At 45.5% G+C, this 17,846-nt stretch overlaps 1 protein-coding gene across 1 annotated transcript in view; it reads left to right on the forward strand.

Moving 5' to 3' along the window:
- LOC147897368 (uncharacterized) overlaps positions 1-17,846 on the forward strand; it is a 167,154-nt gene that overhangs the window by 79,766 nt on the left and 69,542 nt on the right. The window contains exons 17-19 of the mRNA XM_087380859.1: positions 9,523-9,606; positions 9,744-9,824; positions 9,934-10,076. Of these exons, the coding sequence (XP_087236985.1) occupies positions 9,523-9,606; positions 9,744-9,824; positions 9,934-10,076 (308 nt within the window). The remainder of the gene's footprint in view (positions 1-9,522; positions 9,607-9,743; positions 9,825-9,933; positions 10,077-17,846) is intronic.

The following is a 17,846-nucleotide window of genomic DNA, read 5'->3' on the forward strand; positions in this document are numbered from 1 at the left end:
TGATAGTACTAAGTACAACATAGTCATGTCAATGGTCGACTACATAACAATCTCATCATCATCCTCCTCCTCATCATCCTCATCATCATCAACATCATCATGATCAGGACATCAGGGTGGATGGGGCAATGGAGGCATGAAATCGATAGAGTGTTATCGGCTGCTCACGAGTGTGGCCCAGGTGTGGCCCTATGATGTCTTCTGGTCATAGCTCTGCACCTAACAAGGGCTACAGTAACCCCTGTCGGCCGGCTCCGACTCTGAACAGAGAGGGGATATCCCCAAGTGTAATCTGCGCATCAATCCTCTGTCTGAGTTGTTGAGTCATTGGCTTTGGGTCATGATCATGTCGAGGCCTCGTATCAAGGGGGTCCATGTGATCTAGTAGGAAGAACTCTGTAATAGAGCTCTAAGATGGATCTGCCAAGGAAGAAGTCTGCTCATGTCTCTGTGATCGAAGTAGCCTCTCGCGGTGCCTGACTGCCTCATGAATGAAGGCCGCCAAGCATCTCTGGTCTGGATAGGAGAGGAATCGGGACAAAATCCTAGAGCTATCTTTGAAGAGGCAGTAGAAACGCCCTCGGATCTCATAGTAAACAGGACACCTAAAGATGAAGTGCTTCTCTGTCTCAACCTTTGTCACATAATGTGCATATGCGCCTCTCCGTGGGTAGGTCCTCTACTTTGCAGCTTTCAATACGAAGTCTATGTGAAGAGACCCAAAACTGCCCAATAGAGATCCTTGTGAGTAGGGTAAGTGAATCTTTGTGCATCCCCAAAAGGAAAAAAAGAAACTCATACAAGCCACAAATGACTGGGGCAAAGAATGCGCTAAGACCCTTACTGAGTACTATGCTTAAATAAAGAGCTCGACAGCTCAAGCAAAATCAAATACAAAACATGTCATATCATATCATGTACTATTTGAAAGTAGGAAGAGACCTAGAACTGGGACTAGAAATCAGAATCTGAAACCCAGCACTGTGGTGCCTCATCTATGAGTGGTGAAAATGTCTCTGTAGATCTGCGTCTGTCTGGTTTAGAGTGACCCTCATTCTCGGGCGGTCTCCTCTGAGGAAAGATGTGATAGGTCGGACCTCAATCGAGTGTGCTCTGGTGGCTCTCCGCGTCACGGGTTGCCGCTGCAGTCCTCTCTCGGCAATCCATATTGCTTGCATATCAGCTAGCTCCACCTCCTCCACCCTTTTGTGTCTTGGAGTTTACTCAAATGCTAGAAATCTGTGATATGCCGCTATCTGGTTAGCCTTTGTATCCTGTGGTTTGGTCCCCTCTTGCTTCTCCCTGATCTGTCATAGCAGGGTCTCCCTGTGTCAGTGCATCTCACATAGATAAAGCCCAATGCAGACCTGGTCATAGAAGTGGATCAGTCGCGATAGTGGGCCGAACCCACTTCGATACTGATAGAGACAGTGACAGCGCCGCCAGATTGAGCAGGCGTAGAGAAAGTGCTCCTCTCTCTCAATCACTCCTAACATGGATAGCATGCAGATCCGTTGCTCTTTGGGTATATGTGCTTCTCTCCATGTCTCAATCCTCAACTGATGGGATGAAACCCACATCTGCCCAATGGTGATCCTCAGTGCATGTGAGACTCCTCTATCCTCTAGATATTGGGGTCTAATGATGAATCCCTCCTTTGAGACTCTCAGAAAATGGTCAAAAAATGGTCACGGTAGAACTGGGTCTTGATGGGAGGCTCTTGATCTCCCCCCCAAGCTCAAGATGTGTGGAGCTGGAGGATTTCTAACCGTATGATACGGTTAATCTCATCTCATGGGATCGACTCAAGGGGTGCATTCATACTATACTAAAAGGGAGGGAGCCTATCCATCTGAATCCCATGTCTGGCAAACCATGTAGATATACGTGCATACCATGTGTCCGCCCCACTCTCAGCTAGTTGTCTGGATGACTCTAGAGCCAGCCTTGGTAGTCTCCACTGGGGAAAGTCCCATACTCTGTGAATGAATGTCACTGTATGGAAGATGGCATCAAACTGCAGTGGTGTGTCATGGCGAACTCTGTTGGTACTATCTCATGCGGGACTAAGGGCTTGCTCTGAATCATCCTAGATCCGATAGTCACTTGTAGCTACTTGAATCTCCTCCACTCTACTACTATTAGTAGGTCACATCCCCAGAAGGGTGCTGCATACATGGCAGTCGATCGCACTAGCATATCGAAGAGCCAGCACTTCGTCGGTGGATCTTGAAAGGGCGCCTGGATCTCCAATTGGGCTAGAGCACCTCGCCCCCGTGTGAGTTGTGCATGGGCTACATGTGTCATAGTGAAGAAGGGTCCTATGAAGACTGCTCTCAGATAGGTGTAGGACTGCACTATCTCCACTAGCTCATCTCGATAAGTGAAGCTAAGTCGACGGAGCATTGCATGTGACGTGTTGAAGACCATAACCTTGGTCTTCCCAAGGTTGTGAGTCTCAGGTATCTCTCTCTGCAGAACACCTCTAGGGCCACCAAATATGTCTGCAGTTCCTCTACTGAGGATGAGATAAGGACTATGTCATCGGCGTATAGCAATATCTGTATCATAAGATCAGCCAGTAGTGATCCTTTGCCTCCTAGGTGGTCTATGAAGGACGTGATCCCATCAATGTCAAGATCAAAGAGGGTCGGTGAGAGGGGGGCAGCCCTGCTTCACTCCGATCCTACTCTCGACCCAATCCGATAGACCACTTGGAGCGCGAACTTTGACTGTGACTGACTCATACAGGCTCATCACTCCTCCATATCACTATCTCTGGAATCTGTAGCTCCTGTAGTCTCTTGATCATGCGGGACTATGGGACAGTGTCAAAAGCCTTCCAAAAGTCTACAAAGCATGCGTAGACCTTCTGGTGTCTGGACTCCTCAAGGATAGCCCTCAGAGTGAAAATGTGATCTAGGGTAGAGTGTTGTCTCCAGAATCCTTTTTGCCCTAGTGCCCACTATCCTCAAGCCTCTGTGTGGCTATTGAGCTCCCTCTCTAAATCTGATCCATAAATCTTGTCTAGAGTATGGTGAATCATGAGGTTACGGTAGTTCCCAGTCTCCATAGGGTCTTCGACTTTGTGTATCGGTACAATAGTGGTAGTGCTCCATGCAGGTGGGAAACCATGGCGCACAGCTCGATTGAACATCTATGCTAGGACCGAAGCTAGGACCTCCTGTTTATGTGCAAAGTGCTCAGTCCATAGTCCCTCATGGTCCTCCATATCACTATCTCTGGAATCTGTAGCTCATGTAGTCTCCTGATCATGCGGGACCGTGGGACAGTGTCAAAAGCCTTCCAAAAGTCTACAAAGCATGCGTAGGCCTTCTGGTGTTTGGACTCCTCAATGATAGCCCTCAGAGTGAAAATGTGATCTAGGGTAGATTGTTGTCTCCAGAATCCTTTTTGCCCTAGTGCCCACTATCCTCGAGCCTCTGTGTGGATGTTGAGCTCCCTCTCTAAATCAGATCCATAAATCTTGTCCAGAGTATGGCAAATCATGAGGTTATGGTAGTTCCCAGTCTCCAGAGGGTCTTCGACTTTGTGTATCGGTACAATAGTGGTAGTGCTCCATGCAGGTGGAAAACCATGGCACACAGCTCGATTGAACATCTGTGCTAGGACCGAAGCTAGGACCTCCTGTCCATGTGCAAAGTGCTCAGTCCATAGTCCCTCATGGTCATGCACTCTCCGATTGTGTAATTTGCAAAGTGCAGCCCATACATTCTGTGTGGTGAACAAGTGGCAAGTAGTGGGCCTGAGCATAGTGGACATATCTGGTGGTGTCTGCATTTGGGCATCATAGAGGGAACATGCATACGTGTGCCACATATTTGGATTGGTGATGGGAATAGGTGGCTTCCCCTCTGATAGAAATCCCCATCTTGTGGTCAGGTCTTCTCCTTGAAAAGATCTAACAATCTTGTCCATCCTATGTGTGAGGAAGGCCCATCTCTTACGACGTGTCAATCGTTGAAAAATCATATGTGTCTTAGGTGGTGTCAAATGGCCACTCCTGTGTCAAGTTGGCTCTCCCCCCTCTACACTCGTCGTCGAACCAAGGGTTATGGTGCATCTTCACGTCTTGGACCCGCATGGGTCGGGTCATGGGAAATGATATGGTAGCAACATCCTGTACCACAGAGACAAGGGTGTCAGAGGCGCTAGCGAGGTCCACATCTTCTCCAAGTAGTGTCGGGAGCTCCCTGGCCAGGTGACACACATATATTGGATCAAGGCCACGATCAAAGTGGATCTAGATGCGTGTAAGCATGGGGGGGCTCTCCCTATGGCTAGCATTGTGGCAAAGATATGGAAGGCCAAGTATGAGTGGTCAGGGGGGGTATGACAAAGTCATGTATCCGTGAGACAAAAGCTAGTGGGCCTAGTAAATAGTCCACTATACTAGACCCACCGCCATGTGGGAAGCAGGTGAGTCCTCCAGATGATGGCCATCTTTGAAGACCATTATAAATTATACGGTTGTGGACTACCCCTAGCTCAAGCAGATGCGGTCCATATCCTGTCACTTATGGGGCATCTATAGAGAGCCTCAATATCCCGAGCTTTGCTGCATCTAGCTTTGGGACTATATGGGAAGTCAAGCATGCCTACCTGCTTATTTCCAATCCGGGCATTGAAATCCCCCAATAGGAGGGTGTCTCCTTGTTTGGAGAACTCTGTGATGTCATCCTGGATCGGCTCATATGGGCTGTGTCCATCTGTAGTGACCTCTTGTGCATAGGATGATGTGTCTAGAGGAAAGTAGCACACTGTAATGACTTATATCCACATGTGTCGTACAGCTCCTCTCTCCGAACCACAAATATGAGTGGTCTCAAGTGTGACTTGAAAAGGACAGCCACCCCCCGGAGCCTCGTACTCCGCTTTTTCTCCTCAAGTCCCTCCTGTGAGCTGAGTCCCATGTGTATCCTGTTACTGTGGGCAGCCCTCTCTCTGGGCTCTCATGTGTCTCAATGTAGAAGATCATATCTCTATTATTGTATGTCTCTGAGAGACCTCCCGGGTCACAGACCATAATGTGCCATTACAATTCCATACTGCTATTTTCAATCTGGTGTATGCACATATCCCATGAGCTCGACACCATCATAATTCCCCCTCTTCCTCCTCTTCCTTCTCTTCCTTGTCTCCTCTTTCTCGGATGATCACCCTACCATCCCTATGTACAGCCCATTTCCCTGCTTCTCTTGCTGCCACTACTCGTACCATCCCTTCCCGTCAGTGCTCTTATTATAGAAGTGTGAGGTCATCATCCAGGTAGATCTTGGTTCCCTTCAAAGTCGCTCTCGCACTCACGAGGGTCTTCCTATCCATGGCTGTCCAGAACTTTAGCACTAGTGGCTTAGTAAGTGACTCAAGTTTACCCACCCTCCAGATTGTCTGACCTCCATTTTGGTGAACAGCATCTTGGCATCTCCCATTGGTAGGCCCCTCACCAAGACATTTAGCGCTTTGCTGGTCCTTCTCTTTTCCTACTCAAGTGCCTCTGAGATGAATTCTTTCTTTGGGGCTATTTAGAGAGAGAGAGAGAGAGAGAGAGAGAGAGAGTCCATTAAAGTCTTCGAAAGACCAAAAAGGATCCAGGAGACTAAAAGAAGATGACACAATGAGATGATGCCAGATGGGTGGAGCCACTAAACAGGCATCAACACCCAAGACGAATACAAAAGGAAAAATTGTCAGTACATAAAAAGAAATCTCTCTAAGGGGAAACCACACGAGAGTGTCAACACTAGGAGGGGAGCATCAACGTGTGAAGCTGAAATGGTTGGCAAAGAGGGCACTGGCAATTGTCGACATGTACAGCCCAATGTAGTCTCCTTGTTGTAACCATGTAGCAAACAAGTGCCATAGTCAATCCAGTGGGCCATGCATCTAGTCTAGTGAGCATGGAGGGAAGGTTCCCTAGCATGATTTGTGCCTCAATACGCTGACGAGTCTAGCATGTCTCTGACTTTGATTCGGGTTCTCGTAGCCATCACCTCTGTACGTTCTACTGGTCAATAATGTTTGGCTGGAAAAACTTGGTGATCATGTTTTGAGCAGAATCTGGCTGTGTGTCATGATCTCCCCTACATGCCCTGATCGCCAAAGCTATCTCTGCACAGGCAGTAATACCAACCTTTAATCTCGTAGTACACCGGGCAATTGAAAGCAAAAATCTCCTCTAACTTAATCTCTTGTGCAGACGTGACCCTCTTTCGATATGTGCTCTGCTTGACCACTCTATATACAGAGACGACGTGAGGAGACCCGTAACTGTCCAATCAAAATCCTCTTGGAGGGGGGGAGGTGGATCCGCGTGTATCCTAGTGGGTCGATGAATCCCTCTTGTGAAATCCATAGGCAATGGTCTCTGTAGAAACTGAGATTCACAAGGAGCCAACAAAGTCCTGAATGTATGTAACTGTAGGAGATCCTCTCGGATGACCTGGTTCACCTCGTGATATGACAAGGGATAGAGGGGCCTCAACACTATATTGGAAGGGAGGCAGCCTATCAAAATGGAGCCCAAGACTCTCAAACCATCTGCAAGTACGTGCACACGAACACCTCTGGTCACCCTCTGCTTCCAGTGCCATGGAGGAGGATAAAGCCAACTAAAGAATTCTACATCTCTCTGTGATGCAATATCCATACTATTGAATGCGGAAGAGATAAGTGATGACCTGGAATGTTGCAGATGTAGTGGGGCTGCCCCAAACTTAGCCAGAACTATCTGATACAAAAGGCTTACTGTATGGATCCATGAAAGCATGAGAACTTGAAGCCTCTTAACTCGAGCCCACAATGAGGGCTGTTATACATACTTGTGGGTCAAACCAGACAAACGAAGAGAATTGTCTCGGTATGAGGTCCTAGAAGTGACAATGAAAGCACTGTCTCTTGAGAATGGCCAGCGCAGCATACCCCTTGCTCAGTGGAGCCAGTAGTGATGGTTGCATCTTAAAAATCGAGCTGGACAACAGGACCCCTTGGTATGTGTAGGATGAAGCTACCTCCAATGGCAACCCATCCAAGGTAAAGTACTCTTGGTGCATGGCTGCCTGTGATGTGTTGAGATCATGATCTTGATGGGTTGAAGAGAGAGAGTAAGAGAGAAAGAAAGGAAGAACGATGTATTAATGTCTTCAGGAGGCCTTGCGGGCCTATGAGACAAAGTACAAGACCAAAAGTAACTCATACAAGCCACTAAGGGCTGAATCAAAGGGATCACTAGGGCCCTTGTTGAAAGGTAAAGTGCTAAACTAGTGAGCAAAATAGCAAAGTGGCAAATAGCACAATAGTATCAGGTGCTCAGAGCTAGTGCTTCGAGTACATGCAGAGGCTCCATATATCCAAGCACCTTGGTGGCTCTCTGATAGGATACGAGGAGCTCTCGTATCTATGTTTGTCGAGCTCTCTCGGGGTGTCGGAGGGCATGGGCTCCTCTATCTCGACCTCTCCTATTGGGCATAGCATGCAGATCCTCTGCTCTCTGGGTATGCATGCAACTCTCCCTGCCTCAATCCTCAACTACTGTGATGAGACTCGCAACTATCTGATGGCGATCCTCAGTGCATGTGAGACTCTCCTATCCTCAAGTTACTGCGGTTTGATGACGAGGCCATAGTCCGAAACCCTTATAAAGTGGTCATGGTAGAACTTGAGCTTGGTGGGGAACTCCTGGTCTCCCCCCCAAGCTCGAGATGTATGAAGATGGAGGAGGTCCAACCGTATGATACGGTTGATGTCATCTCATGGGATTATCTCGGGTGGTGCATCCATGCTGTACTGAAAGGGGGGAAGTCTATCCATTTGAATGTTGTGGCTACCAAACCATGTGGTTATCCATGCATACCATGTCGTATCAACACCACTCTCTTCTAGTCGCGTGGAAGACTCTAGTGCTAGCCTCATTAATCTCCCCTGGGGTAAGGCCCAGACCCAGTGGGGAATGTCATTGTTTGAAAGATGGCATCAACCTGGAGAGGGGTCATGGCGAACTCTACCTTTATAGTTTGATGGGGGCCCGAGGGCTTACTCAGAATCATCCTAGATCCCATAGTCACCTGTAGCCTCTCAAATCTCTTCCACTCTATTGCGCTGAAATGTCACTCCTCAGAAAGGTGTTGCATACATGGCAGTCGGTCTCACCAAGGTGTCAAAAATCCAATCCTCCGTTGAAGGGTCTTGGAAGTATGCCTGGAAGCACTGCCTCTCTAGTAAGGCCAACGCACCCCGCCCTTGGGTGAGTCATGCTGTAGCTGCATGGGTCATCGTGAAAACTGGTCCGGTGAACACTGCTCCTAAAAATGTGTAATACTGCACTATCTCCATTGGCTCATTTCGCTACGTGAAACTATGTTGACGGGACATTGTTCGCGAGGTGTTGAAGATCATAACTATGGTACCATAATAGTGTATCTCTATCCGTTGCATCTCAATCAGATATGGTCCAAATGCAGATATGCTCGCGAGGTGTTGAAGATCGTAACTATGGTACCATAATAGTGTATCTCTATGCCGTTGCATCTCAATCAATTGGAGCCAAATGCAGATTTGGTCCTAGAAGTGGACCGGTCGTGAGAGTGGACCAAATCCATGCCCCTCCCAAAAGAAACAGTGGTATCAACCTTGGATCTGGTAGTAGGCTAGGCAGGCGCATAAGAAATGCCTCTCTATCTCAATCTCCCCCAATGTGCATATCTTGCAAATCCGCTGCTCTCTAGGTATACCTGCAGCTCTACCTACCTCAATCCCTAGTTGATGTGATGAAACCCGCATATGTCCGATGGCAATCCTCAATGCTTGTGAGACCCCTTTGTCCTCAAGGTACTAGGGTTTGATAATGAGTCCATCCTCCGATATCCTCAAGAAGTGGCCGTTGTGATACAATTGGATCTTGGTAGGGAGGAGGTCTAACCGTATGGTACAGTTAATCTTATCTTGAGGGATTGACTCGGACGGTGCATCCATGCTGTACTAGAAGGGGGGAAGCTAGTCCATCTGGATACCGTGACTAGCAAACCTTGTGGATACACGTGCATACCAAACCGTTTTGGCCCCACTCTCTGCTAAATGTGTGGATGACTACTGCTAGCCTGGGTAATCTCTAGGGAGGTAAGGCCCATATCTATGGAGGAAGGTCACTATCTGGAAAAGGGCATCAACCTAGAGAGAGAGAGAGAGAGAGAGAGGCTTATTGATGTCTTCAGAAAAAGAAAATGGCCTATTAGACAAAGTACAATGCATGAAATACCAAAAAGAGAGAGAGAGAGTTTCAAAAACCAAATCCTTTTTACAAAGTCCAAAAATAAATGTTTAGACCCGACCGTTTCTCTTGTTGTGGTTATGTAATTATGTGGTTTTTGTTTTATGCATAGAAATTGGCATGCTTCAAATTGAGCTGTTTCAAGATGCATGATCATAATCTAGATGGGCAAAATAGCTGAACTCTTTACTTCAGCCAAATTTAAATTTATATCTGAAATCATTTATGGCTTCCAGAAAGTTAAAGGCATTGAAGACTATCACAAACATCGTAAAAAATTTCAGCATTGGCAGATGTGGTGCCAGCAGTTTGCATATCAGGTGTGCATATCTTTGCAAAATATGCATAAAAAGCTCATTTCTCATAAGGGTTTCTAGGTGTTTCTTTGTCAAAGGATCACATACATTGTTTGAATTTTCTTTGTTGAAGATTCATTTGGGGTTTTTGTGTCATATAGACAGTTATAACCCAGTGTTGCGCTCGTAGAGACCGAAAAGTTGCAGTTCTGATACTGAGAGCTTTACAGACTCTGGCAGAAGTCAGTGCATTTTCATTCTGTGTATTGTTTTTAAAATCTGAATAAAGTTTTCAACCACCAAACATGAAAATGGGACTTAGTGTTTGGATGGATATTTTCTTTTTACCAGGAATCACTAGAAAGGAAAAATTGCTTCGGTGATTCCTTGTCCTGTGGACAAGATGAACAATGTTTGCTGCAGAAAACGAAAATTCACAATATCTCACCATACATTCAAGCAGGTGTTGATGTTGAATTATTTAGGCAAAACAGGTACTTTAAGCTTTGATTCTCTGATTCAACAAATGAGTTCTTGGCTCTTAGTCTTCTTTAGTTTGAAAATTCTAATGAAGGAGTTTAGCACACTTCTTTTTAACAAAGTTTCTAGTGCAGAATTTGTATATTTACATCAGATTCAATTAATAAATATGACTTTATGTCTGGCTACATATCTAACTTTTGTTGGCTAGTAAACTGAAGTGAGAGTACATGAAGATTTGTAGGATGCCATGTCAATCTAAACACAATTTACTCCGCTTAATTCTCTTAAGCTGTGTCACTCATGATTTCTATGCTGTATCTAACACCATTAGACTTATAATATTTTTAGTTTAAGAAAACAATTCCTTACAGATACATTTGGAAGCTCTTCTAAACTTTACCTCAATTCCAGGGTGGTGGTGGTGAACCAAGTATTGCTGGTCATGGCATGGTTTGTTCCTTTCCTCCTCCTTCCAGTTCCTTCAGTCCAAAGGTGGCAGCCCCAAAACTTGGTAAGGACTAGTGATGAGGAAGGACACTTCAACCTGGGGGCCTGATTTTAGTTTTACTTGGATCCAAAGGGGTGTTTCTATCCGATACTTGGGCTGCCAGGTCGGAGTGGGCATCTCTCCTTCACAACAATTCGCCCGTGTGGTGCTGGAGATGTATTGAAGCTCAACCAAACTTGACCTCAATTCTAGGGTGGTGGTGGTCAACCAAGTATTGCTGGTCATGACATGGTTTGTTCCTTTCCTCCTTCCAGTTCCTTCAGTCCAAAGGCGGCAGCCCCAAAACTTTGTAAGGACTAATGATGAGGAAGGACACTTCAACCTGGGGGGCTGATTTTAGTTTTACTTGGATCTGGAGCGGTGTTTCTATCCAATACTTGCGCTGCCAGGTCAGTGTGGGCATCTCTCCTTCACAACAATTCGCCCCTGTGCTGGAGAGTGTATTGAAGCTCAACCAAACTTGACCTCAATTCCAGGTATTGCAAGTCATGGCATGGTTTGTTCCTTCTTATTGGTGCCACTCTAGGAATTGCATCACTCAGCTCAAAAGACCTCTAATCCTACCTGAGTGGGAATGTGGCCTCAATATAATAGATTAAGACTTGTAGAGCAGAGCTTAATAATGCAAGCTGGTTGTCAAAGGACTCTTAAGTATTTACAATGGGCTCCTAGGCAGTGGGATTGGCACGGAGAGAAGAGGCTCCCCTTCTATTGATTCATGGTTAGTAATGCTAGGATATTTCAGCTCAGCCTTAAAGGCTGAAAGCCCACCAGAACTCCTTATTGTGAGGATTTTCAGATTTCTATAGATCTACGTAAGTCCTTTTGGAGGAGACAATTAAAATCCCACAAGAATAGAAAATTCACTCTTTTCTTTTGGCCTTCTTTTCATGAGGGATTGCTCTGAACCAATCAAGGTCAAGGTTTGGTACAGTAGTCATCGCCTCTCTGTAGATGAGTCTATCCAACATTGCTTATGGGACTAGTCGTAGACATGCGAAGATTCATTCAGAGCACCTTCATGCGGTCTCCTTTTGTCATGACCTGAGGAGCGGCAACATGGCTTTCTCTTTCAGGGCCTCCGGTGTTAAGCGTGACTCTTCTTGAGCTCTTTCAGCTCGACCACATTTGGTTGTCATGTTATCAGGACCTATTCTTTGCTTGACCTGCGCATGCATTCGTGGAGACTTCACGGGGGATTTTGGAAATCTCGTTGTACACGGGTTTTGTTTTGGATGGTTCCCAGGTCCAACCTGCACATACATTGGCTAGTATCTAGACAGACATTGTACACACCTTGGTAGCCATTTGGGGTACCTCGCAAAAGGATAGGCCCTCTCATAGCTAGAGGCGCCACCTAGAGTGTTCTTGTCTGTTGATGGTCCAAATCCGCCCAAGCAACAAACTGCTCTTACTCTCTACCACTTCACGGTGTCTAAGATCCCATTTCCCCTTGCGTCTCTACTCCCTTGCTATGAATCCATCTAGAGTAATCCACTTAAGCCCAAATTGAAGGAAGGCTCATTGCTAGCTAGACGACTTTGAGAGGAGAACTACCCAAACCAGCACAAAGGGTTTTGGAGTCCGTTCAAGGTTGCCTTGCCATGCCTCGAGGATGGCCACCTTGATCTCCTTGCATCTTGCTTGCCAGCCCCTCTTAGGTGGGCAAAAGAGCTCAACATCTCCTTGGGATCTTGTTTAAGCCACTCTCCCATTCTTCCCATCGTGTGCTGCTCTAGCTCTTGATCGGACATTTGGGTGCCAAATCAAGGACTGTCGCTTGAACTTATCTTTGCTCTAGGGGTCGGTTTGACGAGGTTGTCTAAGAGATGCCACCACATCTCATCAATCTCTGCATTAGCGAGCGGTGATGCTTTCTTTGTGACAGAGGGGCTGCCATCAAGATCCATGTGGTTAGTATCTATTGCCAGAGTAGACTTAGAGCAGCCTGGAGCTAGACCACTAACAATAAGCTTCCCAAACATGACTCTGCTCTACATTTTTGCATCAATGAGACCAGGGGCCCCTTTGCCTAGGTGAACCATTGTTTTCTAGGTGACCTTGGATCGAGTATTTCATAAGCTGTTTGAGCTTGCCAAGAAATAAAGTGCATCAAGAGAATGAAAGCACTAGCATGAGGGAATGAACCACCTACCAAAGAGAGACTGGCCGACATCCCATAGAGGAGCTTGCGCTAACAAACACTGTAGAACTGGGGAAACTATTGCTTTAATGAAATATCCAATCCCACTTGAAAACCCAACTATCTTTGTCACCAAATTGGTACTTCTCCCAAGACATAAAGAGGAATCTTTATTGCATTGACGGTGGTCAAGAAAGTTGACTTTGGTTAACTACAATAAGCTTTGTTTTACTTTTGCTTTGCATTGGTAAAAGAGAACTGTGGACATGTGACATGTCCACAAGGACTAGGATTAGTCCAAGATTATAATGCATGCATTTGTCTAACCTCTAATGGGAAGGCACCCCACATGGGGGAAAAGCGCTTTAATGATGGAGACAAGACATTAAAGCTAGCTTTATGTAAAAAGTAGCCTCAAAAGCAAGTCTAGATTTTGTAAAAGCACAAGCTAGGCCAAGTCTATAAAAGAAGGGCCTCAAGGCTCCTAGATGGATGGAAGAGTTGTACTCAGCTTCATGCTCTTCTCAAAGCCAGTTGTACAAAGTATTCTCTATTGCAATAAAGACCTTTGGGGGGGTCCAGCCCTTATTTTTGGGCCCTAGTGTTGTGCGTGCTGCATCTCCTTCTTCTCTCCCTCTATTCTATCACGAAGAATCTTTTAGGTAAGTGCTGCAATTCTGATTTTCATATTTCAGTTTGTGTTCTTCTATTTTTCTTGCGAAGTTCTTGTGAAATATTGCAAACATATTGTGTGGAAGTGTTTGCTACTTGTGACAATCTCATTGTTTGCCCTTAGCAAATCTAGTGGAAGCTAAGATTAGTGCCCCATCACTAGAGCTTCTTAGAGCCTTGCTAGAACTGACTGACTTATTTCAATTGATATTTGTTTCCGAAGTACACCTCCAAGAAGACCGAACCCTTTCTAGGCTCTTGATTAAGTCCTCTACGAACATTTGTGAGCATAGTAGCTCCAAATTTGAAGGCACATATCCACCAAGCTAGTTGATTGAGAATGAAGTAACCTAGTGTCTTTGCCACGAAAATAAATAGGAAGGGGGCTAGAGGGCAGCCCAGTTGCACTGAGCAAGAGAGTAAGAAAGCCTCCCCATGTGTCCCCCTTAGAGAACTTGACTGGAGCTGCTTGCATGGAGGACAGAAATCCACCATAGGCACTAGTTTGAGAATCCCAATCTCCACATGGTGCCCTCCAAGAAATCCTAGTCCACCACAATGATCATAACCCGCAAACTATGCCTTGTAATCTCCTCTGTCAAATGCTATGCATGACTGTTGAACCCAATTCTTGCTTCTAATTGCTCTCAAATGTAGATACAATGCATTTTGTCTTATTATAGCTGATTCTAGCTTTGCTTTCAAGTTTTCCAAATCCTTCATTAGCTCTTGTTCAAACGCTAGAGCGGAGATCGTGCTGACCTAAGGACCGTGGTTTGAAAGAATTGCCATGCATCTTGTCTCCATGCTACACCCATCTCACTCTGGAGGAGTGATAGAAGTACTTTGAGCATTGGATCTCCATCACACGTCTAACTTCACACTCTCATATGTGTTTGCCAGCTACCATTTGAGAGGTCGGTTCACACTCCCCTATGTTGCTCAATGGATGCTATGTCCCTCCTAAGTGCCCTTTAGCTCTCTTAAAGTGCTTTCCTATGCTATAGTGTGAGGGACTCGAGCTTTGTGTTGCTTCACTAAATGGCATTATCTGCCCAATAGACCAAACCACCCTATGAGGGTGTCACATTCACTGGCCAAATCTGGGTAATGGTCTACTGGACTTCCTCATCGAACAATGCATTTGGAATCCTCACTTGTTTTTGGAGAATTGTTGTGGTTGTTCCAAATGTAATACAATAGGGGAGTGGTCAGGCATCATTGTGCTAGGCAAAATGCCAACTGAATGCTTTCTATGGCTAGTCGCCGTGGTAAACTTTGTCTAGCCTCTCTCAAAGCCCATCGTGTTGGCAATGCTTGAAAGAGAAACTGGGACTCCTTAGAGAACACATCTTCTCACCAATCCTAATGGTAAAGATAAATTGCTCCCACATGCCTTGCTCCAAGGAAGGCATGGCATCGAAGGCAGCCCCCTAGAGCTTGTCCTCCCCTTGAACTCCAAGTTATTGAAGTACCCTCTAGCAATCCACAAAATGTCTCCAAAAGGATGCTCTCTGCTATCAATAGGCAGGTGTGAATGTTGAAGATCCCTATTCGACTATCCCCAAATCTCTAGTCCCATCTACATTGTGTGTCCCCTTATCATATACTTCCAGTGCTAATCCCGCTAAGATGCAAACCCCCTGCTGTGTCCACTGTCAAGGACCAAATATCAGAGCCTTCTTGGAAGAAGTCACTTCCATTTACAGATGTCCATGGCTAAGAATATGTGCTCCTAAAACATATGAATATCCATCGACTACCCCACAAGGGCCCTCTACAACTACTTCCACCATAATATCAGGTGTCGCTACTATTTTACATGCTTGATTATGGACATTATGGATGTTTTGACTCACTAGCCTTCAACTCATGTAGATGATGGGTGGGTAGCGAATAATTACCGTAAGTTTATGTGGCCACTTCTAAGTGAACTTTGCTATTGGATTAGATGGGCAGTAGTCCAAAGCCACCATGCAAGGAGCATCATGGCTCTAGGCCCACACCTTGAGGGCCCAAGACATTAGGAAAAAGTTTTCAGCTCATACCCTATCTGCCCAATGGTTCAAGCACCAATGTGATGCCTGGTTAAGCTTCTTGCTCCGCTCTAAACATATCGTTTTCAACCCACAACCACAACCGTGACTAAAAAGTGGTGCATTGACCATGTGCTAGACACCCACGGGTTCTCAACTTGTATGTCCCAAAACAAAACCCCATCATCTCCATCATTTTGGAGTCCGTAGGGAGGACAAGATTGTGGTTTAGTATGTGTGATTCAGTATAAGTTCTAGTGGTTTTGTTTTGTTTTAATGACATCATCTATGATGTCAATGTACTTGTGTTTGATATCATCAGTAGTGATGTCAAGTGTGTGTTGAATGAGTCGTAAGAGAAGTCTCATTTGCCTATGGAAGAGGCATGTACCTATGGATTATAATCATCAATGTGAGACTATGAGTTGTTGCCTCGGTCTTACTATTCTTTGCTAAACCATGCCTTTTCAAGCATGGTATCGAAGTGATGGGATTACATGATCCACTTGGACCAATGCCACACTTAGCCCAACAATCATGTCTGCTATGTTGATACGTCTACAACTATGCTGGTATCAGAGCGATGGGGATTACATGATCCACTTGGACCAATGCCACACTTGGCCTTGTAATCCATTTTCCTCCTACCTGCCATACTGATACGATTACAACTATTTTCTGTTAAAGGACGCCTCATCATTAACACAAGTGCAATTGGCTTCCTCTTCACTCAGGCCAGCAATAGAGTTCTGTTCTCAAGACGTTTTGCTCAAGCCACCTTGTTCCAAGAGGGGCAGGGGGAGGTGAAAGGTCAGGTAGGGGGTGTTGTGAAGGAGTGAAGAAGGAAGTCGAGACTGGGCGGATGGTGATGGCAGTGATCAGGATGGTAGGATGGAGGAATCTTTGGCGTTGGCCCTAAAACTACCTAAATTTGTGTTGGTGGAATCTTTCTGTGTCCTAAGGCACCACCATTGGTGGAAGATTGAAGAAATCCTCCCTCTCTATAGAAACTCGACCCTTGGATGAGGCACCTCCAGTTGCCATCTCTATGGAGAGGACTCTTGTTGAGGTCCCATCCTCGATTGTTGCTGCTTGTGGCTCCGCTCTTTTGGTTCTTTGTCGTGTGCTTGCTGACTTTCTTCCCTTTCACTGTGGTCTAAAATCCCTCCAAGGGGAGAGCCAAGGGATTCATGATGGAGGTGGTTGTGGCTCTCAAGTGGGTAATGGGCTGCCTCCCTTAACCGTTCTCTTGATTATGGTCTGCGAGGCCCTAGGGGCAAGAGGAGAAATGGCTTATCAAGCATGGGCAGCAGGCCCTGGCTAGTGGCCCATCTATCTGCAACGTAGATAGTGCCTTGGTAGTAGACATGGGCACCTCCCACTAGGGTCTCTAGAAGTGCCTCCTCTAGTAGGGTATCTGGGTTATAAACAAATCAATCGCACTTTATGGACTCTGTCATCTAAGGGGGTCGATGTTTCGAGTATAGTGCCAAAATAAGTCCCAATAGAAGACAAAATAGATTTGTACTTCTTGGAAAGTCCTAAGAAGGGTAGCTCAATGGAATATATTGCTACGTGATGCGTTGCCTCCATTTGAACCATTGTGAAGCCAAATGACATCCAAGGTACACTGGGATTTGCTCCACCAGGCCTGAGTAGTATTCCAAGGAGCTAAAAGCTGGAGCAGAAACCCCCCTTCCCCTAGATGATGAAGTCCCATAGATGTGGTCAACTTCTAGGAATAAAATCGCTTGGACCCAATCTCAAATTTGTTGCCGCCACATCCATCAATGCGCTCCACCATGGCTTGATCATAAAGGGAGAGAATACCTTCTATATTTGTTGTTTGTCCTCTAGGGAGAGGGAGATCTGAATGGCTGTGGGTGTTGAGGATGCTACCATGTGATCCTCTCTTGGCCTCTCTTGGCCAGACCAAAAGGTCACCTACCCCTTTGTCAAACAAATATGCCTTTTGTAGTAGGGTAGCATATTATGTGACACGAATGGCCACTATTGAAAATAGCATCAACAATTAACGTATAAGCTCAACAAAAATTACCACTACATCATTTGGTAATCCAGACATTCAAATTCTTATAGAACTCAACAAAAGCATTCCCAAAGATTTTATAAACTATTGGAACTAATTTAAATCACTGGTTTGATTAGTTGCAAATAGAATTAAACAAAACATTTATGATTTGGATACAAATATGGATCTTCAGAGATACCCTTACCATCCACTGAATTCAATATGAACACCAAAACCACCTTATTAAAAAGATAAGCAAAGAAGAAGAATAAGAAATTAGGGATGCCCAAGCTTTTCTTCGATTGCATTGTCTGTGAAGACACACATTAAGTCCACTATCAAGTCTTGCAAGACTTCAAAGGCATCTTGGGATAGAGTGAAAAATATGTG

The sequence above is a fragment of the Dipteris shenzhenensis genome, chromosome 10, assembly GCF_047967505.1.
Source record: "Dipteris shenzhenensis isolate YYH24624 ecotype China chromosome 10, Dip_SZ_1.0, whole genome shotgun sequence".
NCBI classification, from domain to species: domain Eukaryota; kingdom Viridiplantae; phylum Streptophyta; class Polypodiopsida; order Gleicheniales; family Dipteridaceae; genus Dipteris; species Dipteris shenzhenensis.